This window comes from Thamnophis elegans, chromosome Z (assembly GCF_009769535.1).
Source record: "Thamnophis elegans isolate rThaEle1 chromosome Z, rThaEle1.pri, whole genome shotgun sequence".
Taxonomy (NCBI): Eukaryota; Metazoa; Chordata; class Lepidosauria; order Squamata; family Colubridae; genus Thamnophis; species Thamnophis elegans.
This window is the reverse complement of record NC_045558.1, coordinates 113627183-113652803: the sequence shown is the minus strand read 5'-3', so window position 1 is coordinate 113652803 and position 25621 is coordinate 113627183. Positions and strand designations below refer to the sequence as shown.

The 25621-nt window shown below is 39.0% G+C and overlaps 1 protein-coding gene across 1 annotated transcript; it reads right to left on the bottom strand.

Annotated features, from left to right (window-relative positions):
• Nucleotides 1-3208: 3208 nt before the first annotated feature.
• LOC116521529 (vomeronasal type-2 receptor 26-like) lies at nucleotides 3209-16055 on the bottom strand. Its single transcript, XM_032236189.1, has 5 exons — nucleotides 15913-16055; nucleotides 13803-14094; nucleotides 6619-6846; nucleotides 5974-6100; nucleotides 3209-4110 (listed from the first exon to the last, which is right to left on the bottom strand). Exons 1-5 carry the CDS (start codon nucleotides 16053-16055, stop codon nucleotides 3209-3211), a joined length of 1692 nt encoding a protein of 563 aa, XP_032092080.1.
• Nucleotides 16056-25621: the final 9566 nt, after the last annotated feature.

Here is a 25621-nt window from a genome sequence, read left to right as displayed (position 1 = left end):
GGGGCTCTTTTTGTAAAGTTCCAGCCAGGAGGTAAGAAAAGCTCCAAAGGCTCTTCATCTGACATTGGTTGTTGGGTATGAGCTGCTATTTCTAGAGCCTACTCCACACTCTCCCTGCCTGTTTCACCCAATATCATGGCGCACTCCACCTGCAGCATAGCTACCTCTGCTTCCTGCTCATCTCAAGCTTCACTAGAGGAAATTTGCTGGGCGGCCACTTGGACCACTATCTCTCTGTTCATCAGCCACTACAAGCTCAATAGATATGCCTCAGCTGATGCGTCATTTGGCCGGCACGTGTTGCAGCAATTGGTTTCTTCTTAGGATTATGAACTTGTATTCAGGATCCTCCCGATGGGACAGATTGGGCTTCGGTATGTCCCATGACTGGATGATGTCTCCACCTACTAGGAGAATGTGTGTTGGTTACTTACCTGATGCACCCTTTCTTGGGATGGTGGAGACATCATCCATCCCCACCCTTTCTTTATGTCTTAATCCTTGATTTTTCTCTGTTTTCTTACCTTGAGGAGAAATATTATCTATCATTTGAGACTAATTACACAGCGGTCTACAAGTCATGCCTTCATCTAAGCTGGGTAGGAGGAGCCTCATGGGTGTGTTTTTAAAGCTTGTAGACCCAGTCCAATTGGATCCTGACAGAGTCATACCCATGCCTGGATGATGTCTCCACTGTCCCGAGAAAGGGAGTATCAGGTATGTAACCAATGCCCATTTCAATGAAGATTGTTCTGAACATGTGCAGAACAGAAAACCAAGATGGTGCCATGGAGGATAGAACTGATACAATCATGTATGCACTGGAGTTACTACCTATTCAGCTGAACAGGACCAAATAGGTAGGAACCCACCTCTGCTTGAGGAGTGGCAGCATGATCAGTTCTTAAACCAATTTATATTTATTAATTAAGGGATATCATTTTATTTTATCATTGATTACCTTAGTGTTTGGGACATACTTGATTCATCATAATGTTTGAAAATTCTGCTACACTGACTTGACTCTTTTAAAAATCATAAGCCCTTTACACACTTGATCTCATAAGTTGCAACTCTTGCAGATTTGCTGCTAAATATTACTATCCAGATAGATTTCTTTTTAGGCTGAAGTGAACTGCAACAGATGTGAACCTTCTTGCAATAGATGGAGGTGTGGCCAGCACGCATCTGGCCAATGGGCCAGGAGTTTGACAGTCCTGAACTAAATAACCCAATTGATACAAGAGGAGGATTTAATTCTTATCTTTCACTTCACATGGTCACTATTCTTGAGAATCTGTAAAAGTTCATGGGTAAAATATGACGCTTTTGTCAAGAGGACCTTTATTTTTTACATCTTTTTTACATCGTGTTGACTAAAACTGGAATACTGCATTTTTACTGCATGTAAAAAAGATATGGAGACTCTAGAAAGAGTGCAGAGAAGAGCAACAAAGATGATTAGGGGACTGGAGGCTAAAACATATGAAGAACGATTGCAGTCTGATGAAAAGAAAGACTAGGGGAGACATGATAGTGATAGTGTTCCAAAATCTCAGGGGTTGCCACAAAGAAGAGGGAGTCAAACTATTTTCTAAAGCACCTGAGGGTAGAACAAGAAGCAATGGGTGGAAACTAATCAAGGAGAGAAGCAATTTAGAACTGAGGAGAAATTTCCTGACAGTTAGAACAATTAATCAGTGGGACAATTTGCCTCCAGAAGTTGTGAATGCCCCAAAACTAGAAGACTTTAAGAAGATGTTGGATAGCCATTTGTCTGAAATGGTATAGGGTTCCTGCCTATGCAGTGGATTGGACTAGAAGATTTCCAAGGTCCCTTCCAACTATGTTATTCTATATTCTATTTTATTTTATTGTTCAATCATTTCTAACTCATTGTTCTAATGAGACAATTCCAATACGATTTCTGCCAGTATTTTCTACTGTATCTCATTTTCTTTCAGATTTTTGCCTTCAGTTTTTCAAACTTCAGCCTATTTTTAGTACCTTCATATAATTTTGCTATTACTGCTTCAAGTGAATGCTTAGTTTTTCTTTAACAAGTACTGTAGTATTTTGTGTGCTAAATATATTCTAAAGAATATTCTCCAGCACTACAGTTCTAAGGCATCATTTTATATTACCTAATCCATTCTCACAATTTAACAACTATATGTACAACCATGGACACTGGACAGCTGCAGTTCCAACATTGTGCACCATTTTGAGTACACTCTTTATTCCCATGAGATTCAGATTAGGTTTGTGGCCACTTCAAACTCAGAATAGATTGACTATGCCTGCTTTTTAATATTTTCCAACAGATTAATTTGGCTCTTTACTTTCATCTTTAGTGAAAGATTCTCTTAAATGCTTTATATTTCCAGCCATCAAAGTCATATCAGCATAAGTTACATCATGAAAATGGGATTGCTTTTATTCTGCTGAACCTGTGGAAATTGACAGGATCCTCCAGAATGTAAATGCCATTATTGTTTTAGTAAGTTGGCTGAGAAGGCAGGGTTTCATGGAGGAAACAAATTATCCTGTTCAATCATGTTTCAGGCCAGGGTACGGGGCAAAAATAGCATTTGTTGCTATTATGGATGACTTCTAGTGAGAGTGGGATAGTGAATCCATCCTTGTCTTCTTGACTTATTGGCAGCTTTTGATACTATAGACCACAGATTTCAAAACTGTGGCATCTTGTTGCTGTCACATGAGGTTTAACAGAGTTTATCCAATTCATGGAGCTGGAATGGGCTTGGTCTGCATGTGATGCATCCAGCCTGTGGGTCTCAAGATTGACACCCCTGTTATAAACCATGATATACTTTAAAGCTCTCATAGGGAGTTTGGGATGAGTGGCAAACTTCGTTCTAGTTAACTTCTTCCTCCATAGTCAGTCCCAATCAGTATTGATAGTAGCAAGAGGTCCAACTCATGTCTCCTTTTTTGTGTGGTACAGCCTCTGTAACATCTACATGAAATCATTGGGCAAAAGTGAAAGTAAAAGCTTCAGCTATTACTTCAAAAGTTCACCAAGTCATTCTTACCTTAATTTCAAATTATACTATCGTTTACACAAGTCAGTTAAGGATTATGTTATTAGGAATGCCTAAAAACTTGAAAAAAAGTAGTGGTATCTATTATGGAATATTTGAAAAATGTAATAATATTTTAGATTATTACACATTGAAATTTCTGCTTAAATGTTTCTCTTTATCAACTGTTCCTTGATGTTCAGTTCAGGTTTTAGGATAATAATGTAACATTTTGGGAAAAAGATACAACTTAATAATCCAGCACCAGATGCCAAGATAGAGAAGATCTCCACAGCGACCATATGTTCTCCATTAGTGCCCTGATATGAAGGAATAAAGGACAGCCAGACACTGCAGAAAACCAGCATGCTGAAGGTAATGAACTTGGCTTCATTGAAAGTATCTGGCAACTTCCTGGCTAGGAAAGCCACAGTGAAGCTGACAATAGCCAAAAATCCCAAGTAGCCCAAGACATAATAAAACATACCAAGTGATCCTTCATTGCATTGCACTATAATTTCTCCAGGAAGGGAATGCATATCAAACGCTGGGAAAGGAGGAGCTGTACACAGCCATACAGCACAAATACTAGCCTGAATGAAGGAACAGCCAAACAGGATGAGAATGGTCAGTCTTCTCCCAACCCATTTCCTTATCCTAGATCCTGGCTTAGTGGCCATAAAAGCTAGAACTACAGTTATTGTTTTTGCTAATATACAAGAAACAGCCACTGTGAAGATGATACCAAAAGTTACTTGTTGTAAATAGCAAGTCACTATTTGTGGCTTGCCAATAAATAACAAGGAGCAGAGAAAACAAAGCAATAAGGAGATGAGCAGACAGTAGGTGAGGTCCCGGTTGTTGGCTTTGACAATGGGAGTGTTCTGGTTCTTGATGAAAACTCCTAGTATCAGAATTGTGAGCACAACAAAAAATAAAGCCAAAAATGCTAAAGTAGTCCCCAAAGGATTCAGGAAAGAGAGAAAATGTAATCTTTTTGCAATACATTGATTTTTGTCTTCATTTGGAAATTGATCTTCTGGGCATTGGAAACAGTTGTCCATGTCTAAAAATAAATTTAAGTGGAGATATAATATAATGAAATGAATGAACCTTTCTGCCAGATTTTGCATAGAATCTTTATTTCAAATATGAATAAAAATTGATAGAAACAAAAATTGTGTGAAATGGTAGAATATTAATCCTAGCTGATTCTTCCTTCATTTTTTCTTCATATTACCCTGAAGTCAAGAATTATCTGCTCTACTACAAGTATATACATTTAACTGCCTAGAACTAATGGCTAACTGATATCTGTAACAGATTATAACCTCTACCTGCAGGGTGGAGTGGAAATCAAACATTAATAATTATTCTGTGTTCTTAAGCTTACTGCAGAGTTTCACTAGCATCTTTACTGATTTCTAATTACAGTTTGTAATAATTTATTGCACTGACCAAAACTCTAAATCAAAGAAAAAGATTCATGCATAAAAGATCAAACTTCCTTTCACATAATGCAATTATATATAATATTGTCAAAGAAGTCATGCTCTTTATATATTTTGATATGGCAAAAGTTATCTTTGCCTAGTGCAGCAAACGTTCTACCAAGGAAGAAGTAACCAAGACATCATTCTGGATATTGAAAATTTTGATTGTTAAATAACTCTTTCTAAATGATGTATTGTATTAGAGAAGGAAGATAGTCATCCTATATAAATATTTGTAAATGCCTTATGCATAAAGTCAAAAATTTACATAGTAGGTTTCTACTGGAAGAAGAAAATATTTTTACAGCAACTGATTTTTTCTGATCAATTATTTATTTTTCTCTTGGAGTATCTCTCATTCTCTCTCTCTCTCTCTCTCTCTCTCTCTCTCTCTCTCTCCCTCCCTCCCTCCCTCCCTCCCTCCCTCCCTCCCCCCTAGCTATTTGTCTATATCTCTCTCTATCTAATATAGATATATCTAAATATCTATCATCTACCATTTATTTCTATCATCTACCACCTATATCATCCATCTATCTATCTATCTATCTATCTATCTATCTATCTATCTATCTATCTATCTATCTATCTTTCTATTCTATTCTATTCTATTCTATTCTATATCTATTTATCGGTCTGTCTGTCTGTCTGTCTGTCTGTCTGTCTGTCTATCACAGTGATGGGCAACCTTTTTGGCGTGGTGTGTCAAAAATCGGCAAAAAATCGAGCATAACTCGCGTTGTGTGTCACTTCGACAAAAACATAATTTTGCGCAATTTATAGTTGCTGCTAATGGCGCTCACAGTTCCCGTTGGCACTCCGCTGTTCCCTGCTGTGGTGCGGTCGTAACCGACAGTCCCAGGAGTAGACTCTCTGTGCCGGCCTGACTGGAGAGAGGCGCGCACTGTTCCCGCGCTCCTCTCCTGCGGGTCCTCCCTCGCCGCGCTGATGACGTGTGTGCGCACGGCACGCACGCCTTACCAGCAACCCTTGCGCTCAGAAAGGGGCAGCGGTGATACAGTAAGTGAGTGTGGGCGGGGGAGATCACACGTCCCGCCCCCCCGTTCCTCCAGCACAGATTCTTTCATCCTCGGCGGCCGTGCAGGAGCCGAGGATGAATCACATGAAATCCTGTGCGTGTCACCCCAAATGGCTACGCGTGTCAGCACTGACACACGTGTCATAGGTTCGCCATCACTGGTCTATCACCTACTCACCAACCTAACTTCTGATTGTTCTGGTGTCTTATTTTGGAAGTTTATCCACATACTGTGATAAACATTCTTTTTTGTAAATTCTGGTATTGAATATATGTTTTAATGGTTAGTATAAATTGTTTAACATGAGAGGTTATTGTATTGACTTTAGTACCAGCATTTTTTTAATACCAGTGTCCATTGTATTTGTAATTCATAATTGTTTATTATGTCTCCTACCTTTCTGATCTGAAATCTTCCCATCTGGACAAGGAACACAATTGTAGCAGCAGAATGGTTCTCCTTCTTTCTTTTTTTGTCTGTAACCTGGATGGCATTTCTCATTACACAGAGCAACAGGAAGGATCTATCCATATGGCAAAGAAATAAATAAACATATCCTTGAAAACATAGTTGCTACAGATTTTTTTTAATCTGGGGAGCATTTTATAACTGAATAAAAAAAGCATCTGGGTGAGTTTGGAAATTGACCTAATTCAATGACTACAGCTCCCTAACCAGATAAGTAATAACAGGTAATGGTTCCAGGATTTCTCCAGTCTTCAACCCCCCAAATATTGAATCTTAAACTACAGATATAACTATTAAAATCAAAGAAAGTTCTTCTAAAACAATTTCATGTTTTTGAAAAGAGGTTATTTTAAACAAATCAAGAGAATAATGAATATTTTTCCACTTCCTTGTCATTCTGCAGCTGACTTTGATTAAGAATTAAAAGCTGTTTGTTTTACATGATAGCTTATAGTATAAAATATATTCACTGATTTACCTCTAAACTCAATTAAGTAGAAATCATTTATGAATTACAAAGACTGGGTGCTTTCCCATTTAGCTTTCATATTTGAAATTATATTTGTACTTTACCTGATTAAATGAACTATGCCACGTGATGGCCTCTTCATGAATAGTTAATTGATGACCACTTAAAGCTTGTGGGTCCAGGTATCCAACTTTCATACGAAGAAAAGATTTGTTTGGGAAAGTGATCCAGTTGATAATATCAAATCCAGCTACCAATTCACCATTCTCATCAAAAGATACAGTGTCTCCAGCACTATTGTTAAATGAGATGGTCCTTAGAAAATGGTGAAGCTAAAGTGAAATAAGCAAACAATTTTAAAACATTGTAACTAGAGAAAAAATGTCTCTTGGTTGATGTCATTTATATAATTTATAAAATGGAGAAGTATGTATGTTCAACACGTCATTGTAATAAGAACTTTCCTCTAATATTATATTGTTAAATATATATTAAATATTAATTAAGAATATAAAACAGTTACCTATTTGAATAGAAATTGTTTTATCTAAACTGTTTCAGTTTATGGACTAGCCACTAAAAGCATTTGGGAAACTCACAAGAAAAACATGTAATACCTTCATTTTCATGCATTTCAATAATTTTCAATTATTTCACCCAATAATTATTCATTGGCATCTATAGAAAAATGGATGGAAATATGAAAGAGTGGCAAATTTGTCATGCCACAAGAACTGTGTCAACATTTTGACATTAGTCTGATCTAGTAGTTTAGGCACCACAATAGAAACTGTGACTTCTAATCCCACTTTAAGAATGAAAGCTAGCTGGGTAACTTTGAGCGAACTCACTCTCTCTGAGCCCGACTCATTAAGAGGAATGCTTTTCTGAAGAAAAGAATAATAATAAGTATTGGTACCTACCACCTTGAGTTATTCATAAAAATAATAAAGGTGGAAATTTAAAAAGCTAATCAGTTTGCCTAGCTACATATGTTTTTCTGTTTACTACTGAGAAATCCAACAATCTATAATATTGTTATGATCAAGAACCATTTGTAAAATTTGTTTTTAAGTTAAAGTTAAATTATTATGCATAATATTTCATTTATTACTGTTGTTAAATTAGTGTTCAATTATTCGTGAACATCTGTGTTTTTTTAAATAAGTGAAAAAATACATACCACCTCCTTTGACAATACTGCAAGCAGAATATATTTAAATACAGTAGATTTAAGACAAGTTCCAAATCTTAAATTGGAACTCACATTTATCATTATGAAATGATTCATAGAATATTTATCAACCTTCCAAATAAACCAGGAACATATTATCCAAATTGTCCAAATATTGTCTTCATTGTCCAAATGAAGCCTGTTTATGTTTATGATATGAAATCTACTGGATACCTTTAATTCTTATCTTTCCCAATATTTAAAAATGGTAGGTTGCTTTGTACAGAACTATAGGAAAGTTGATTATGAGAACATTCTAGGACCAGTTATCTGGTTTCCATGTGATATTGAACTAATCATACAACTATGGTTAAATAATTCAATAGTTTCAATAATTCAATTATTACATTTACTGTTGCCTTTGTTTTTGTTTTCTTTATTGCTTGCTCTAGACTAAATTTTGTGTTGTAAGCCTTTCAGAGACAGACTTTATTTTGTTATTGTCCATAATCAGGAACCACCACAATTTGGTGGCTGAGATGTCTGACCTTTTGTGAAATATGATAAGATTGTACGAAGTGATTCATGAACCCAGGACAAAATCTACGTTATTTAAATTAGATCTAAAATTAATAAATATTTAAATGAATTAATATAATTCTTCTATCATGTATATGCAATATTATTTGACAATTTTGGGAGGAGGCTGCAATTAAGGCTTTTGGAGAACCAAATGTGGGTCACAGATTGATGTTGCACATCCCCGTTATATAGAAGTAGGCTTGTATATTGCCATTAATATAATTCAAAGATGGGCAGCTCTGGGCCTCATGCTTCAGAAGATACTTATGACAAAACATAACATTAGTGATAAAAGATTTTGAAAGATGTTTTGTCCAACATTCCTATGGAGATTCAACAGAGAGGAGTCTCTTTTTTGGAGACTTATCTTATCAATTTATAAAAGTAGGAAAGAAGAGAAAAGAATATTTCAGTTTTTATCAAGAGGCAAAGATATAATGTCCTTTGCACAAAACTCTGGACTGTGATGGCTAGTATGCTGCCCAAAGTCATTAAAGGTTGTGTGGCATGCATATTTATTTATTTATTTATTTATTTATTTATTTATTTATCTATCTATCTATCTATCTATCTATCTATTTATTTATTTATTTATTTATTTATTTATTTATTTATTTATTTATTTGACTTATATACCGCTTCATAGGGCTTTCAGCCCTCTCTAAGCGGTTTACAAATTTTTTAGCAAATTGAGTCAGCAACTTGCCCCCACAGTCCAGGTCCTCATTTCACCCACCTTGGAAGGATGGAAGGCTGAGTCGACCTTGAGCCGGTGAGATTTGAACCACTGAACTGCAGATCACAGTCAGCTAAAGTGGCCTGCAGTACTGCACCCTAACCACTCCGCCACCTCGGCTCATTCACGTTACTATGATTTGTCACACAGCAAAATATTCAGACTCAATTTGATATTTGTATTCTCCAATGGAGTCCCTCTCAAGGGCCTGGGTTTGATATACATGTAATGGTTCTATCCAGGATGTATGTTATTCCAAGTAAATCTGCCTTTTGCAGATAATCCTAATCTGACATTGTCAAAGCCAATGATGTTCAAATGGGAACTAGGTGTTTAGGATGGCACCCAAGGTGGCTGTTATTATTGATACTTTTTTTGCTTACTTTTACCATAGTTGTTTTATATTTATTTCCATACCTTTGTAATTTTTTTATTTCCTCAATTTTTTACTCTTCTATTCTGCTGTTTCTAGATACTGCCATGTCCACTATCCACATTATCTGTGTCTTTCTTATCAGCATTTATAATCTGGGGTGTTATGTGGCAGGTATTTGTCTGTTCAAATCTTAAAGTCCCAAAGGACTCTACTTTCTTCATTTTCTTCCAGTTTGTCTGTTTTGTGGTTTCACCAGATCTCACTTCCAGAGAAATTGTATTTTCTCCAGATATCTCAATGTATGATTATGGCTACTTTATCATGCCATGCTTATAGTCAATCTGTGCTAACTTTCAGCAGCTAACTGGGTGGTCTGTTTTTGCAAATATGCTATATACCAGTGATGGCAAACCTTTTTTGCCTCAGTTACCAAAAGCACACAATCATGCACGCTGTCACGCAAGCTCGCCTGCCCACCCCCATAATTTAATCCCCCCACACTATGCCCCATGCCCCATACATGTGCTCATAGCTTTCTTGGAGTCTGGAGGAAGGCAAAAATGGCCTCCCCCGCTCCCAGGTGGCTTTCCAGAGGTTGGAAACGGTCCATTTCCTGACTTCCAGTGGGCCTGATAGATCTGTTTTTTGCCCTCCCCAAGCTACAGATGCTTTCTAGGAGCCTGGGGAGGGTGAAAAACAGCCCAACATGCAAACCGGAAGTTCGGGAATGGCCTTTTGGGTTGCCCATTGGGCAGCTTTTCTCCCTTCGGAGGGTGAAAAACAGCCAAAAATCAGCAGGCCAGCATGCACATGCATGCTGGAGCTAGCAGGGCAATTCCTCAAATGCCCTCAGAAATGGCTCCATCAGCCACCTTTGGCATGTGTGCCATAGGTTTGTCATCACGGCTATATACCTAACTAGGTATATGCTATATACCTAGATCTAATCACTATGAGATTGATGGGAAGAGAGAGCGAGAGAATACCCTTACTTATTGGTACTTATTGAGCTTGGTTGTTGGCTATGCCAAAAAATTGCCAAACAAGCCAACAACAGACAGTACAATCAAAAAAAATGAGAGGAAGAGAGAGGGGGGAGGGAGGGAGAAAAAGAGAGAGAGAGAGAGAATAGGCAAACAGAGATCTAAAGATGGAGTAATAGAAGAAAAAAGAAAGGAAAAGAGAAAGAGGAATATTGAATTAGTCCCCAACATAGCTGTGTGGGAGAAAGTATTTTATAACAGGCAAGATGAAAAGTTTGAATGTAGTTAAATACTATAACTCCATGATAACCTCTCAGAAATAACACCTGTTATATATTGCATTTACCATAATAAATACAAGTATTTATCTGGAAAGCATTACCTGCCAATGTAGCAGTTTTGGGGGATCTAACCTGGATGGGACATAAGCTTTAATCTGGGTGGAAGTTAAGAACATTTTATGCAAAGCATGTACTATGGCATGGACTGCATTGTAGATGCTGTAGCTTTGACTAGTCATAGTCATTTCAAAGAGTGTTGCAGGAAGACTTTCCAAGTTCTCTTCTCCAGTGCAAGAATTATTGCTCTCTTTGCCCTCATGAGAATTAGGAAATAGGCAGTTGAATGCTTGTTCCCAGAAGATCTTGATAAACCCATCTTCTTTTGACCAGATAGGGTGAAGAGAATACAAAAATTCTGTAAACCCCAGCACTTCTTTTGAACGACTTGCCAAAGACAAGGCACCATGGAAAACATGTATATCAAATTGTCGGTGGAATGTCTCTGATGAGAAATCCCACTGGGCTGTCATAAGCCACATTTTGCCTATGGTTAGTTGTGTTGGACTTTCTAAGCTTTCATAAAGATATAACAGCCATTTCAAAAATGCCACAGTTTGAGAATCTGCATTTACAATATAGACTTTGACTTTGGCTAATGAAGCAGCCATAGAAACAAGGGGTTCAAATGATTCAAAATTCTCTAAAACACCAGAAAGGGTTTGTGTTCTTTCAATGATGGCTGCACAGATTGCATACTGGGAAAGCATGGGTAACAAGGCCTGCACAAATTTTTCTCCTTGATCATCATCTGGTGAAATAATTCCAATCCATTTCCATTGGAAAAAAAGGAGCACCTGAATAAGTCCCATGTATTGATTTGTTTCACTGGGGATCATCCGGTAGAAAAAAGGGAGCTGTGTTTTAATGTTCGTCACTGGAGCAAATACACAGCAAGCAATCTAAGTTAAAAATATATTAAAAGAACAAAAGAAGGGTAAATGATAACTGTTGGTTCTGAATTTTACGTATTCTATTAACATTCCCATATCTGTTTCATTGTTTGTAAACTTTAACTGGGTAGAACATAGGACAACATTTTTTTTAAGCAATATACACGTAAATCAGACAATGTAAAAATTCATTAAAAGCTGAAACCTATTACTTCCTTGGGAGAGAAATTTCACAGAGTTGTGGACACTTCGCTAGTGCTGCCACACTGGCACACTAAGATAATCAGGCACAATTATAAAATCATCGTTTTCAGTGCTCTCTGACAAGTTCCTACAAGAAAAGTCAATGGGGAAGTCAACAGGAAGTCAAAGTCATTCCTGTTCCACTGCTTATTTGCCTAGGTGTGGTCATTCTGCCTCACAAGTATCTCTAAAACTGTGGCTCAACTGGTCACAGAGTGTGTGTGTGTGTTTGTGCACGCATCTCTCTCCACACACACACACACACACACATGCATATACACACATACATTCATACATACATAAATATAATATAATGTATATGATTAGACTATCTTGTAAGCCATTCAAAGTCACTTCAAAGTGCAATATGAGCATCACTCATCTCACAATTTGAGGTGGCCCTTGAGTGACTCACAAGATAATAAACTATACAGATAAATAAACAATTACAACTATAAAATCATATTTAAATTACAAGAGATTAAAAGAAACGGAAAAACAACAGGTTTAGAGTAGATAGGCATTAATGACTTCTCTGTATACTAGTCACCAATAGCCAACAGATTCTCCTTTAGGGCCTTACACCAACCAGCATAACCAAATTTTATGACATTTCCTGAAAGTCAAAATGGTTGGGTCGTACCTCACTTCCTACAGCAAGGTATTCCAAAGGAATATGGCAGAAAAGGCTCTTCTCCTGCATCCCACCAACCACAATTTCTTGGCCAGTTGGGACTGTAGTAAGCCTATTCTGCCAGCAAGACTGGGATTGGTCTATCCAATGGGTAAAGAGGGCTCCTCCAATATCATGGACCTATGCCATAAAGGACTTTAAATGTAAAGACCAATACCTTGAATTGGACCCAGAAACAGATTGGCAGCCAATGCCATTTTCCTAACATTAATGTTATATAACCCATTCTAGAGACCTCGAAAAATTTCTTTACTGTTCTATTGTAGACCAATTATAGCTTCCAAATACTCTGCAATGGTAGCCCATGTTGAGTGTGTCGCAATAATGAAATGGCATAAGTGACTGAAAGCAGAGCCTCACAATCCAGAAATTAACACAGTTGTTGCACAACCCAAAATAGTGCAAAGACTCTCCTAGCTATGATTGGCTCATTCTTTTTGGGCAAAAATCACAAGTCCAGCAGAACTTGCAAGTTTTATAGCAGATTTGTCTAGGGTAGTTCCCCCTCATTCCAGAAGTAAATATGATAACTCTCCGGATCTTGAGGCTCTGCATATTCACAATGACTCCATCTTACTATGGTTCAGTTGGTGCCATGTTATTGGATATTGTCACTCAGTGGCTTCATGTACATGTTAAAAAGAACACACAGAGAGTACCGAGTCCCACAAAGGAGTGGCTACAGGCTGGCTCTCTTAATCCCTATCAACACATATTTTCAGTGATGAAAATAACAACTGTTTTACTCAATAGGCAAGAGCCACATAGTTTTGGAAAACCACCATCAAAAGAGAGAAATTGAGACTGTGTCTATTTGCTAATGTGAACATGTCCACATTTTGTACTTGTTTAAGACTGAGAAACTATCGCCTTTCATGACTGAACTAAAGTGATTTTCTCCTGGTGTTTCTGAACTACCTAATTCCAAAAAAGAGTAAAAGAAAGGGAAAAACCAGGAATTGTTTCCAAAATCCATTTCAGGATATAATTCTAATAGGAAAATTCAAAATTATATTATGGTGCAGATATTTTCAAGGTATAAGAATTCTTCAAAGTGAAGTTAGTTTTTAAAAACAGAGAAATAAAGTGGGTGGCAAATAATTTGCATCTTATCATCTTAAATTGAATGTAAAACTAGAGAGAACAGAAAATGGGCTTCCATGAGACTGCCCTTAAATTACATTCCTGACCTATTTCTAATGTCATTGTGATTATTCCTTAAAGATAAATTTAGCAGCATTTTAAAATTCATGGCCTACCTGCACATACCTGAGGAATCTTATAGATGCCTAAAACTGTAGACATATGAAGAGAGACTTTGGCATCAAGACCTCCAATTGCAGATATCAAATTAGTTTGCTTCTTGCAGTTGTAATTTGGAATAGTCTTTCTCTGGGCAGACAGAAGTTTCAGGGTGTTCTGATAAGACATCTTTGCATTCTTGTAGCTGTCATAAATGTGGAACCCTAGGCTGATATTTGGCAATATGTCGGGATTCTCATTGATCTGCTTCACAGCAAATATTAATGAAAGTACATGTTGGTAATTCTTTAACGTTGCCCTAAGGAAAATGTATATAATGTATCAAATAACTATCACATTATTTTGATGCATATTACTGCATCTAGCAACAAATTTAAATGTTTGAAAAGTCACATAAAGGCTTACACAGAAATGAATTTTCATTGACATACTTTGAGTACTGTTTGATAAATAACAACTTTTTTGTTTTTGTAATTCAATTTTAAGCTATAAATATTTCCAATCATGTTGAATAAAAAAAGTGCTGCTCTAAAATTAAGTTTGATTTAGTGTTTTCAAGGACATAAATGTAGCTTTGTTTCAAGCATTATGGAACTAACCTGTCTCAGCCATCAGTGATTATGTCTAATCAACAATCCAATCTAGAAATCCTATAATTCCTCTCCTAGTAATAAGCAAGCCTGAAAATTCATTACGATCAGTTAAGGATAGATAAGTGATTAAATATTAACTGTAAAACCAAAAGTCAAAGCTAATTTATTTCACAATTAGATGTTTTATTCAATAGCAATGGAAAGTATTGATTATAGATTGTCTGAAAGTGCAAAAAAAGTTTTAAAATCCAACCAATAATAGTATGTTTTTGGGCTATTGCAACCACAGAAACAACCTGCATCTAGGTCTTTATTTTTTTAAATTAATAATATTAAGAGGAAAAATATATTTCTATTGCTACAGTGATCAAAACTTTCAACAGAAGTAATGCTTTGCTGGGTTTTTCCATGCAGAATAGAAGAGTGTAGATCAGGTGGGTTCAAGCAGTCACTATTGCCGGTTTGCTTGTGAGCATGCATGCACAGTGCAAGATGGTTGTGTTCTGCGCATGCGTAAAAGCAAAAAAGAAAGATGGCAGTGCCTATGGCATCATCCAGAGAACCAGTTCAGGCGTGTGGCAGGCTGGGGTCGCTGCCAGTTCCAGTAACCCAGGCCGCCAAACCACTACCAGCTCAGCTGAACCAGTAGGAACCCACCACTGGTGTGAATAAGATTTGTCTTCTTTTCTCCTCACTTCTCTTCCCTTTTTTTTTCCCCATCTCCCTGTCCTCTCTTTCTCACTGCCTGCTTCTAGCTATGGCATATTGGAAACAGATTGAAAAGTAGGATGTATCCAATATTCACTTTTTTTCTGAGATTGTAGGCTGGTCTCCAACACAAAGGGAAAAGGTGTACCTTGTGAATTTTTCTCTCCCCCCCACTCCCCACCCCCAAAAAGTGATGTAATTTATTGATTCTTCCTTATTAAACAAATGAGTTTAAAGTGGCTTATGTGAAGCAGTGTTATATTATTGTACACTGAAACTGACATCTGTGGAATATCAGTGGAAAGGTAATAATTTATGTAATGCCAACAGAACATGTAAAAATGTAGATATTTATATAGTCACAGGTAGCTTTAAACAAATTAGCTTGAGCCTAACAAATTATTAAAAAATCAATATAAATCAACATACACAGAGACAGACACACACACACACATTTGAATGATAAAATATGATACTGTGATCTGTTTAAAAAGGAAAGGGAATTAAAAGACTCAAAAAACAAACATGGAAATGTTAGTATTATTTTAGAGAAAGAAGATGAAAAAAGTAGTAATAAATCCAGATCCTACCTTGAAGGAAGTCGTAGGATAAGAACTATCAAGGGATTTTTAAAAAAGCAAAACTTGTCATGATATAGAAATAGAACTTAGAACCAAGTGAATTCAAATTTATTTCTGTAAGGTTAACAATAACAAACACTTCAAAAATACTTTTTTCAAGCTTTTTTTTTAATGAATTAGATCACACTCAGAATACTTCCTACTTCCAGTTACTACCAGATGAAATTTCCTTACACGAGTTCTTCTACCACCTTTGTTTCGGGATGTTCCTCAAAGTTGCTTATTTCCACCAGGCAATGAAATTGTGAAGCAATCCCTCCGATTATTATATCCCCTGGTTTGGCATACTCATATGGGAACTGGAAGGGATCACTCATAGAGCAGATGTTATCATGTGCCTTGAAATTTGTTAGGACCAGGTGGAGCAGTTGCCAAAGGAAAAGCTGCAGCAAAAATACCCTTTCCATGGCACGCATTGCTTTAAGACTGTCCAGTACTGCCTATTTTTTGAGTCTACTTGTTTTATTAATATTCAGTCTACATTACATTATAAATTTTAAAAGGATAATAAAATCATATTTCACTCAACCCACAACTTTAATAAGACTTTTCTTTGGATTTCTCCTTGAAAATATGCATCTATCCTAAAATACACATTTTAGCTTAATTTTTCCCCAAATCCATATTTTCTCCTCATTCTTTCTTTTTAAAATTTGAAGTACATTTTAAGTGAAGAACTGCAGCATGTAAATCAGAATGTATGATCCAAATAAGCAGCTTATTGAGCTGAGAAAGACAACTTAGTTTAATTAATTACAAATTTTGTGATCCAAACAAATTCTGAAGGTCATCAGTACTGGATTCTTCTGGTAAAATGAAACATCAGACTGATGGGACGCTGCCTATCTTTGCAGTTTATTTTTTAGTTTCAAATGCACCACGATATTTTATATTAACTTTCATATGTTGTTAGTGAAAGAGTTCACTGGCTTGAGAAAATGCATCAGGGTTTGGCAGAGGAATAATCTAACATAATTACAATGTTCAAAGACTTGTCCATAGGGAATGGTGTAATACTTTATATTATACAACTTTATGAGAAACAAAACAAAATCTAATATTTAGGTTATTAAAATTATTAGCATGAATTAATATTCATGTTATTAAAAGAAGCAAAGGAACATTCTGAATTGTTATAATGTATGTGAAAAAATTGCAAAACTCGTCAGATAAATATAGGAGAAATTTATAACTCAGGATTGAAATTAGGGGTTCTTGGTGCTTTGTGTGCTTGATAATCTTCCAGCAGATATTTCATTACCCAAAGTAGACAACATCCTCAGGGCTGGTAGGGAATTGGGTTTGCTCTTATTTTATATTCTAGTACCTCTATTCTTTCTGATTTTACCCGTATGAAAATATATATGGATTCTCTTTCCAGGATTTATTCAAATAAATATTTCTGATATAACAAGCTCATATGATCCTATCCCACTTTAAAAAAGGGATAGAGGTAGACTGGATCACCAAGATGTGAATCCATGGAAGGTAGAATTCAAATATGATTTTGTGATGGCTGTGTTAGTGCAAGATAATTCTTGTTTCAGGCAATCAATAATTAATTATGACAACTCTAATATGCTAGTTTGGTGCTAGGAAATGCACATGTGCAGGAATGGAAGATGGCTGCTCGAGCTGAACGCTCGGGCTTTGCAAAGAGTGAAAAACAGAAATTTCGAGTGACAGAACTCCCAGGCTTTGGGAGGGAGGAGTCCCCCGTGAGAGACCATCTGTCGGGCAGACTGGGGGGAGCATTTGGTGGGAGGGCATTACTCTAAGCGGCCCCTGGATGATGTTTTGAGCGCTCCTAAATTTCCTTCACCCCCATGCTGGCATGCGACGATAGCAGCGGCGTTTTGAGAACGACAGCAGTTTTGCAAAGAGTGAAAAACGGGAATTTCGAGCGACAGAACTCCCAGGCTTTGGAAGGGAGGAGTCCCTCAGGAGAGACCATCTGTCAGGCAGGCCAGGGGGAGCGTTTGGTGGGAGGGCGTCACTCTAAGCGGCCCCTGGACGATGTTTTGAGCGCTCCTAAATTTCCTTCACCCCCATACTGGCGTGAGATGGTAGCAGCAGCGTTTTGAGAAAGGGAAGGCAGGGACAGAAGGAAGTGAGCTCATTGATTTGGGCCTATTAAACCTCCAGACTCAGATTGTTAGACCTTTGGAGCTGGTGCTACTGGAGTGATGCCCCGAGGAGGAGTGGTGAGTGGACTAACCATGTTTGCCAGGACTGGGTGGTTGGCCTTTGCTTTTGCATCAGCCCTTCTAGGCCTCCCGCCTTCCCTCCTCCCTCTCTTTCTATTTACTATCTGCCATCTGCTGCTCCTCAGTAAGATCTTCTGCAACTGCATCCCAGGCTGGGCCAGCTGGGTCATCATTGTGAGGTGGTGGGGGGACGAGACTGCGAACTTATCATTGATTTCAGCAGGCGTCACCCCCACCCACCCCTATAACCACTCCAGCCATTTCGGACTCTGGACCTCCCCCCCCTCCTCCCCTTTTGCATTTTACACTTTCCGGACCTACGAGGGTGGAGAGGGACTAGAAATTCCCCCCTCCCATACCAACAACAGCTTGGGTGGAAACTAAGAACTGCACAATTTTCCTGGATGAAGTATGTATGTATGGTTTGAATGATGATGAATGTGCCCACTTTTAATTTAAATTAATTAATTTTATATTATTATGTTTGTAACTCTGTATTTTTAAACTGACTATTGTGGGGATTGCACGAGTGAGTGACTGTGGTATGTAGGAGAGGACTGGGAGTGCAACCTGGTGCCTCCTCCACTGAGTGCTGAAGCAGAAGTGGTAGGGGGCCCAGGCCTACCTCTCATCCTAGAATGAATGACATGAATGGCCTGCCAGGGAGAACGGAGGCTACGGGAGGGGAAGTGGGGGCTATGGTGATGGGCCGGAGCATTCCGGTCATTGTTGGGAGAGGCAGGTTTGACGGGAGCTATAGGGCTAGCCATTATCGGGGAAGGAGGGTTTGCTACATCACAGCGATCCCTCCTTCTGGCCCTATTAACTCCACTCCAGGACCAGATGGTGAGAGTTGTCAGGGCCCTGGTCTCAAGCTGCTGTTGCTAAATGCCAGGTCTGTGGTTCACAAAGCTCCCCTCGTCCGGGACCTAATATTAGATGAGGGGGCAGACCTGGCATGTATTACTGAGACCTGGCTGGGCCATGAGGAAGGAGTCCCCCCCACACACACACACTGAAATGTGCCCAGAAGGGTTTCAGGTGCTACATCAGCCGCGACACCAAGAAAGGGATGGGGGAGTGGCAGGCATCATCCAATAGTCCCTAGTTCCTCGTAGGATCCCTGCTCCGGAAATTGTTGGGTGTGAGTCCCTTCTGGTGAAGTTGGACCTTGGGAGTCAATTGGGTTTGTTGCTAACGTACCTACCTCCCAACAGCATTGCAACAGCCCTGCCTGTGCTTCTCGGGTCAGTAGCCGAGCTGGCAGTTGAGTTCCCCAGGTTTGTAGTGCTAGGGGATTTCAACCTGCTGTCACTCGGTGAATGCTCTGATGGAGCACAGGAGTTCATGGCTTCCATGACAGCCATGGACTTGACCCATGTAATTCAGGATCTGACTCATTCAGTGGGGCACACACTCGACCTCGTATTTCTCTCGGAGCAGTGGAGACGTGATCTAGATTTGAAGGGCATTAGGATCTTGCCCTTGTCATGGTCTGATCACTTCCTACTGAGGCTTGACTTTTCCCCACTGTAGGGAGGAGGAACCGATTAGGTGGTTCCGCCCCAGGCGCCTGATGGACCCTATCGGATTTCAGACAGTGCTTGGAAAAATACCTGACACTCTTGTCCACAATCCGGTAGAGTCTTTAGTTGCTGCTTGGAATACAGCGGCGGTGGGGGCTCTAAACCAGATTGCGTCTTTACGGCCTCTCTGAGGTAGTGGATCCAGGAGAGCTCCTTGATTCACTGAGGAACTCCGGGAGATGAAGCACCAAAAGAGACGTTTAGAGCGCCGCTGGTGGACCAGTAAATCTGAGTCAGACCGAGCACTGATGAGAGCCTATATCAGATCCTATCTCATGGCAACACGTAGTAACACGGAATCCGTCCGAACACAATTAAGAGCCTTTATTAGGACTTATCTAGTGGCGATACGGGTGGCAAAATGTGCACATTTTCCCGCTCTTATCGCATCCGTAGAATCTCGCCCAGCTGCCCTGTTTAGGATAGCCCACTCCCTCTTGAAAGGAAGGGATGCGGACGAACCCTTACAGGGTAGAGCTGAGGAATTTGTTCAGTTTCTGTCGGATAAAATCGCTTGGATCCGGACGGACCTGGACTCCACTTGGACGGTACCAGCTGAGGTGCCGGGGGAAAGTCCTGATCTGATTTTATGGAGCGAGTTTCAACTTGTCACTCCTGAGGAAGTGGACAAGGCCATGGGAGCGGTGAGTGCCTCCACCTGTTTACTGGACCCGTGTCCCTCCTGGCTGGTCTCGACACGTGGCTGGCTCCAGAGGATTGTTAACACCTCTCTTCTGGAGGGTGGTGAGACCCCTCCTCAAGAAACCATTCCTGGATCCAGCCATTTTAAACAATTATCGCCCAGTCTCCAACCTCCCGTTCGTAGGGAAGGTTGTCGAGAAGGTGGTGGCCTTTCAACTCTGGCAGACCTTGGATGAAGTGGATTATCTGGATCCCTCTCAGTCAGGTTTCAGGCCTGGTTATGGCACAGAAACTGCTTTGGTTGCGCTGATCGATGATCTCTGGCGGGCCAGGGATAGAGGACATTCCTCTATCCTAGTGCTCCTTGACCTCTCAGTGGCGTTCGATACCATTGACCATGGTATCCTTCTGTGACGGTTATGGGAGGTGGGAGTGGGAGGCACTGTCTTAAGGTGGTTTTCCTCCTACCTCTAGGACAGGTTGCAGTTGGTGTTGGTTGGAGGACAGAAGTCGACCCCTAGGCCCCTCAACTATGGGGTGCTGCAGGGTTCGGTCCTGTCCCCCCTCCTATTTAACATCTACATGAAGCCACTGGGTGAGATCATCCGCCGGCATGGGATTAAATATCACCAATATGCGGACGATACTCAATTGTATCTCTCCACCCTGTGCCAACTCAGCAAAGCAGTGGAAGTGATGTGCCAGTGCCTGGAGGCTGTCAGGATCTGGATAGGAGCGAACAAGCTTGCACTCAATCCAGACAAGACCGAGTGACTATTGATGCTGCCTCCCAGGTTAGTCCAGACATTCCACCTCTTAGCCTGGGGGGTGAAATTATACACCCCTCAGAGAGGGCCGGCAAGTTGGGTGTCCTCCTGGACCCACAGCTGACGTTGGAGCACCATCTGTCGGCTGTGACCAGGGGGCTTTCGCCCAGGTTTGCCTGGTGCGCCAGTTGCGGCCCTACCTGGACCAGGAGGCACTTCAAATAGTCACTCATGCCCTCATCACCTCAAGACTAGATTACTGTAATGCACTCTGAATGGGGCTGCCCCTGAAGAGTGTTCGAAGACTACAGCTGGTCCAGAACACAGCCACGCAAGCGATACACCCATATTACACCTATCCTCCGTGAGCTGCACTGGCTTCCTATTGGTCTCCAGACGTGCTTCAAAGTGCTAGTCGTTACTTTTAAAGTCCTTCATGGTTTAGGACCTGGCTACCTGAGAGACTGCCTCCTCCCACTTACCTCCCAATGACCAACAAGATCGCATAGATTGGGCCTCCTCCGGGTGCTGTCAGCCAGACAATGCCGGCTGGCGACTCCCCAGGGGAGGGCCTTCTCTGTTGCTGCGCCGGCCCTATGGAACGATTTACCTGCAGAGATCCGGACCCTTACCACTCTCCAGCCTTCCGTAAAGCCGTCAAGACCTGGCTGTTCTAGCAGGCCTGGGGCTGTTGATTGATATCCAGCCCCGTTTAGATGGAATGAGTAACATGAATTTTAATACTGTATTTTTATTTTTATCTCTATTTTTTAAATTAAATGTTTCTTGTCTGTTGTGATCCACCCAGAGTCCCAATGGGAGTGGGTGACATACAAATTCTAATAAACTTGAAACTTGAATAAATTAGTCTTTTCTAACAAAAAACAAAAGTACAAATACACAATTGATTCCCATGAACTGGAACAGATTGAATTCTTTAAATCAGGGCTGTCAAACTTGTGGCTCATGGGTTGAATGCCTCCCATGCCTAGTTTAGCAAAGAGGAAAAAAGTCACTATACTTCTCATGATGCCACTGTTAGGACGTGAGTTTGACACTCCTGCTTTTAATAGTTGGGCATAGTACTTCAGGCCATGGGAAAATTAACATTCCATGTAAACTATAGGTAGTCCTCAATTTATGGCCACAACTGAGCCCAAAATTTATGTTGCTATTACTATTTTATGATCTTTCTCACACTATTTGTTAAGTGAATCACCTAAGTTGTTAAGTTAGTCAAACGATTATTAAATAAATTTGGCTTCCCCATTGACTTTGCTTGTCAGAAGATCACAAAAGGAAATCACATTATCCAAGAATACTGTAACTGTCATAAATGTCAGTTGCCAAGCATCTGAATTTTGATCACATGACTATGGGGATGCTGGAACAGTTATAAGTGTGAAAAATAGTCATAAATCATTTTTTTCAGTACTATTGTAACTTCAAACAGTCACTAAATTAACTGTTGTTGAGGACTACCTATATGTCTTTTCTACTGCCTAAAAGAGTACACAATAGCACACAAACAATAATTAAATTTCATAGGCAACAATATGTCCCAGCTGGGAATAAATTATTTACAACAGATATAGTTGCCCAACTAATATATGGCATACAACTGGTTTCTGTAGTCTGTATTTTGTTTGAAAATCCATTCACATAAAAAAAAATATTTTTGCAACTCAACCCATATAAAAACATGAAGGGTTATGAAACTATTCAATCCAAGGACTTTTTTGGCATCCCAAAATGCCGTCCCCAATGCAGTTCTAGGGATTGAAGTCAATGTGTCAAGTATTATGAGTCATGGTTAGAATGCAGTATTTCAGGCTAATTCTGCCAACTGCCAGTAGTTCAGTTCTCACTGGCTCAAGGTTGACTCAGTTTTCCATTCTTCTAAGGTCGGTAAAATGAGGATTGTTGGGAGAAATATGTGGACTCTGTAAACTGCTTACAGAGGGCTGGAAAGAACTAGGAGGTGTTACTGCTATTAATGCTTGGGCCTGGACTAGGCCATAGAATTATGTTTGAGCCTACAGGCTGAATGACTTTGCTGGTATTAAATATTTACCAATCCCCTTGACATTGTACCTACATAATAGAAAGCTGTGGTCTGGGCCTCTCTCCTGAATATTTGGCTAATTAACCCTGGAGAAGGCCAAATCAATAGAAAAAGAGAGAATCAGGAACATTGATCAACAACATGATATAGTCCTTAAATCACATTAAGAACTGTTAAACAGTCACAAGACTCCATTGCGGGGTACTTATACAATTTATAATTTATAGAGTACACAATGGAGAATTAGTCAACTGGGTGACTATTCCTAATAAATCCTTCTTAAGAAGAAAAGTTGGAATAATTGATCCACAAGCTCTACCAGGCCAGGAGTTCACAATCAATAGGGAGGCCATCACAGGGTCAGGCATATTTAATCAGATGGGAACGGAGTATTAGATTTCATTCACAACTTAGGTTCCTACCCAAGACACAAAATAATTTCAAATATTCTATAGTTCTATTCAACAACTTCATAGAATATTTAGGCTATAAAAATGCATTTATTTTGTTTTACTTTAAAAATAATACTTAAAGTGTGAGGGGTACCAAAATCTGTAACAGAATGTAATTAGAAGTAATTGCCTTTTTTTAGAGAGAGAGAGGCAGATCTGTTCAAATTATTTCAAAGAACCTTTGTAGATCAAAATATTATTAAAATGTATTGCTTTCAGGGTGAACTTTTATAGTCTTTACAAAATATCAATTTTATTTTACAAGGAAGAAAGATACCAGAGAGTTGGAAAGAGCCAATTTAGGATTAATGCCGAAAGAAAGACAATAAAGAATATATTCCACTTCAGTAAAATATGAAAAGAAGGGAAATGTTAAAACGCCATTGATCAAAGAAACTTAGAAGTTTTGAGAACAAATGATAATAATTTCCCTTTATAGATATATCAAGTGAATGACAAGGGAGGAAAAATAATAAATGCACAGATCACAGATCTGTAGAGTACACTATGTGAGGGATCATTGATTGGTTTGCTTTCAGTTGGTTACTTTCTTACAGATGTTTCATTATCCAAGCTATATAAACTAATCTAGCATTGATGATTTTACCTAATTTAGGTAATGAAATGTTTGCAAGAAAGCAATCAAGTTCAGAGAGCAGAAACGACCCCTCATCTCAACCTGAGCTACAAATACTATTCTTTATATATTGTGTACCCGAAGGTGAACACAATTTCTTTAAGACTCTGAAATAGGGATATAAACCCAAACTTGACTGGAAAATATTACTACAACTCCCATATTTATCACACCTGATTCAATTATTAAGTTATTTAAGGTATGTTCAGATATGATAAGAAACGGACCATTTTAGTGACCTGTCCTACCTATTATATAGTCCCTTTTCTGCAAGAATCCAATTATTGACATAAACATAGAAATGTTCTATTTCTACCTCTATTCTATTGTTTACATTTGCCACAGATGTCTCAAGTTAGAGAGAGACTGAACACTGTATTTATTTTCCCCTGCATAACATAGAGTAGCTTACACTACAACCTAACAATTATCCCCATCCTGGCAAATCATATGACACTTTTCTGAAGTCACACATATACATACATACATTCATACATATGTACATATAATATATGATTAGACTATCTTGTAAGCCATTCAAAGTCACTTCAAAGTGCAATATGAGCATCACTCATCTCACAATTTGAGGTGGCCCTTGAGTGACTCACAAGATAATAAACTATATAGATAAATAAACAATTACAACTATAAAATCATATTTAAATTACAAGAGATTAAAACAAACGGAAAAACAACAGGTTTAGAGTAGATAGGCATTAATGACTTCTCTGTATACTAGTCACCAATAGCCAACAGATTCTCCTTTAGGGCCTTACACCAACCAGCATAACCAAATTTTATGACATTTCCTGAAAGTCAAAATGGTTGGGTCGTACCTCACTTCCTACAGCAAGGTATTCCAAAGGAATATGGCAGAAAAGGCTCTTCTCCTGCATCCCACCAACCACAATTTCTTGGCCAGTTGGGACTGTAGTAAGCCTATTCTGCCAGCAAGACTGGGATTGGTCTATCCAATGGGTAAAGAGGGCTCCTCCAATATCCTGGACCTATGCCATAAAGGACTTTAAATGTAAAGACCAATACCTTGAATTGGACCCAGAAACAGATTGGCAGCCAATGCCATTTTCCTAACATTAATGTTATATAACCCATTCTAGAGACCCCGAAAACTTTCTTTACTGTTCTATTGTAGACCAATTATAGCTTCCAAATACTCTGCAATGGTAGCCCATGTTGAGTGTGTCGCAATAATGAAATGGCATAAGTGACTGAAAGCAGAGCCTCACAATCCAGAAATTAACACAGTTGTTGCACAACCCAAAATAGTGCAAAGACTCTCCTAGCTATGATTGGCTCATTCTTTTTGGGCAAAAATCACAAGTCCAGCAGAACTTGCAAGTTTTATAGCAGATTTGTCTAGGGTAGTTCCCCCTCATTCCAGAAGTAAATATGATAACTCTCCGGATCTTGAGGCTCTGCATATTCACAATGACTCCATCTTACCATGGTTCAGTTGGTGCTTATTGCCCCCTATCCAGACCCCTACATACTTCATGTACGATGAAA

Coding starts and splice junctions, on each gene's coding strand:
- LOC116521529 (XM_032236189.1), bottom strand. CDS start 16,055: ATGAGTGATCCCTTCCAGTTCCCATATGAGTATGCCAAACCAGGGGAT. Junction 6,847..13,802: donor GCATCTATAAGATTCCTCAG/GTATGTGCAGGT, acceptor ATTTCACTTTAG/CTTCACCATTTTCTAAGGAC. Junction 4,111..5,973: donor GAAGATTTCAGATCAGAAAG/GTAGGAGACATA, acceptor ATTTATTTTTAG/ACATGGACAACTGTTTCCAA.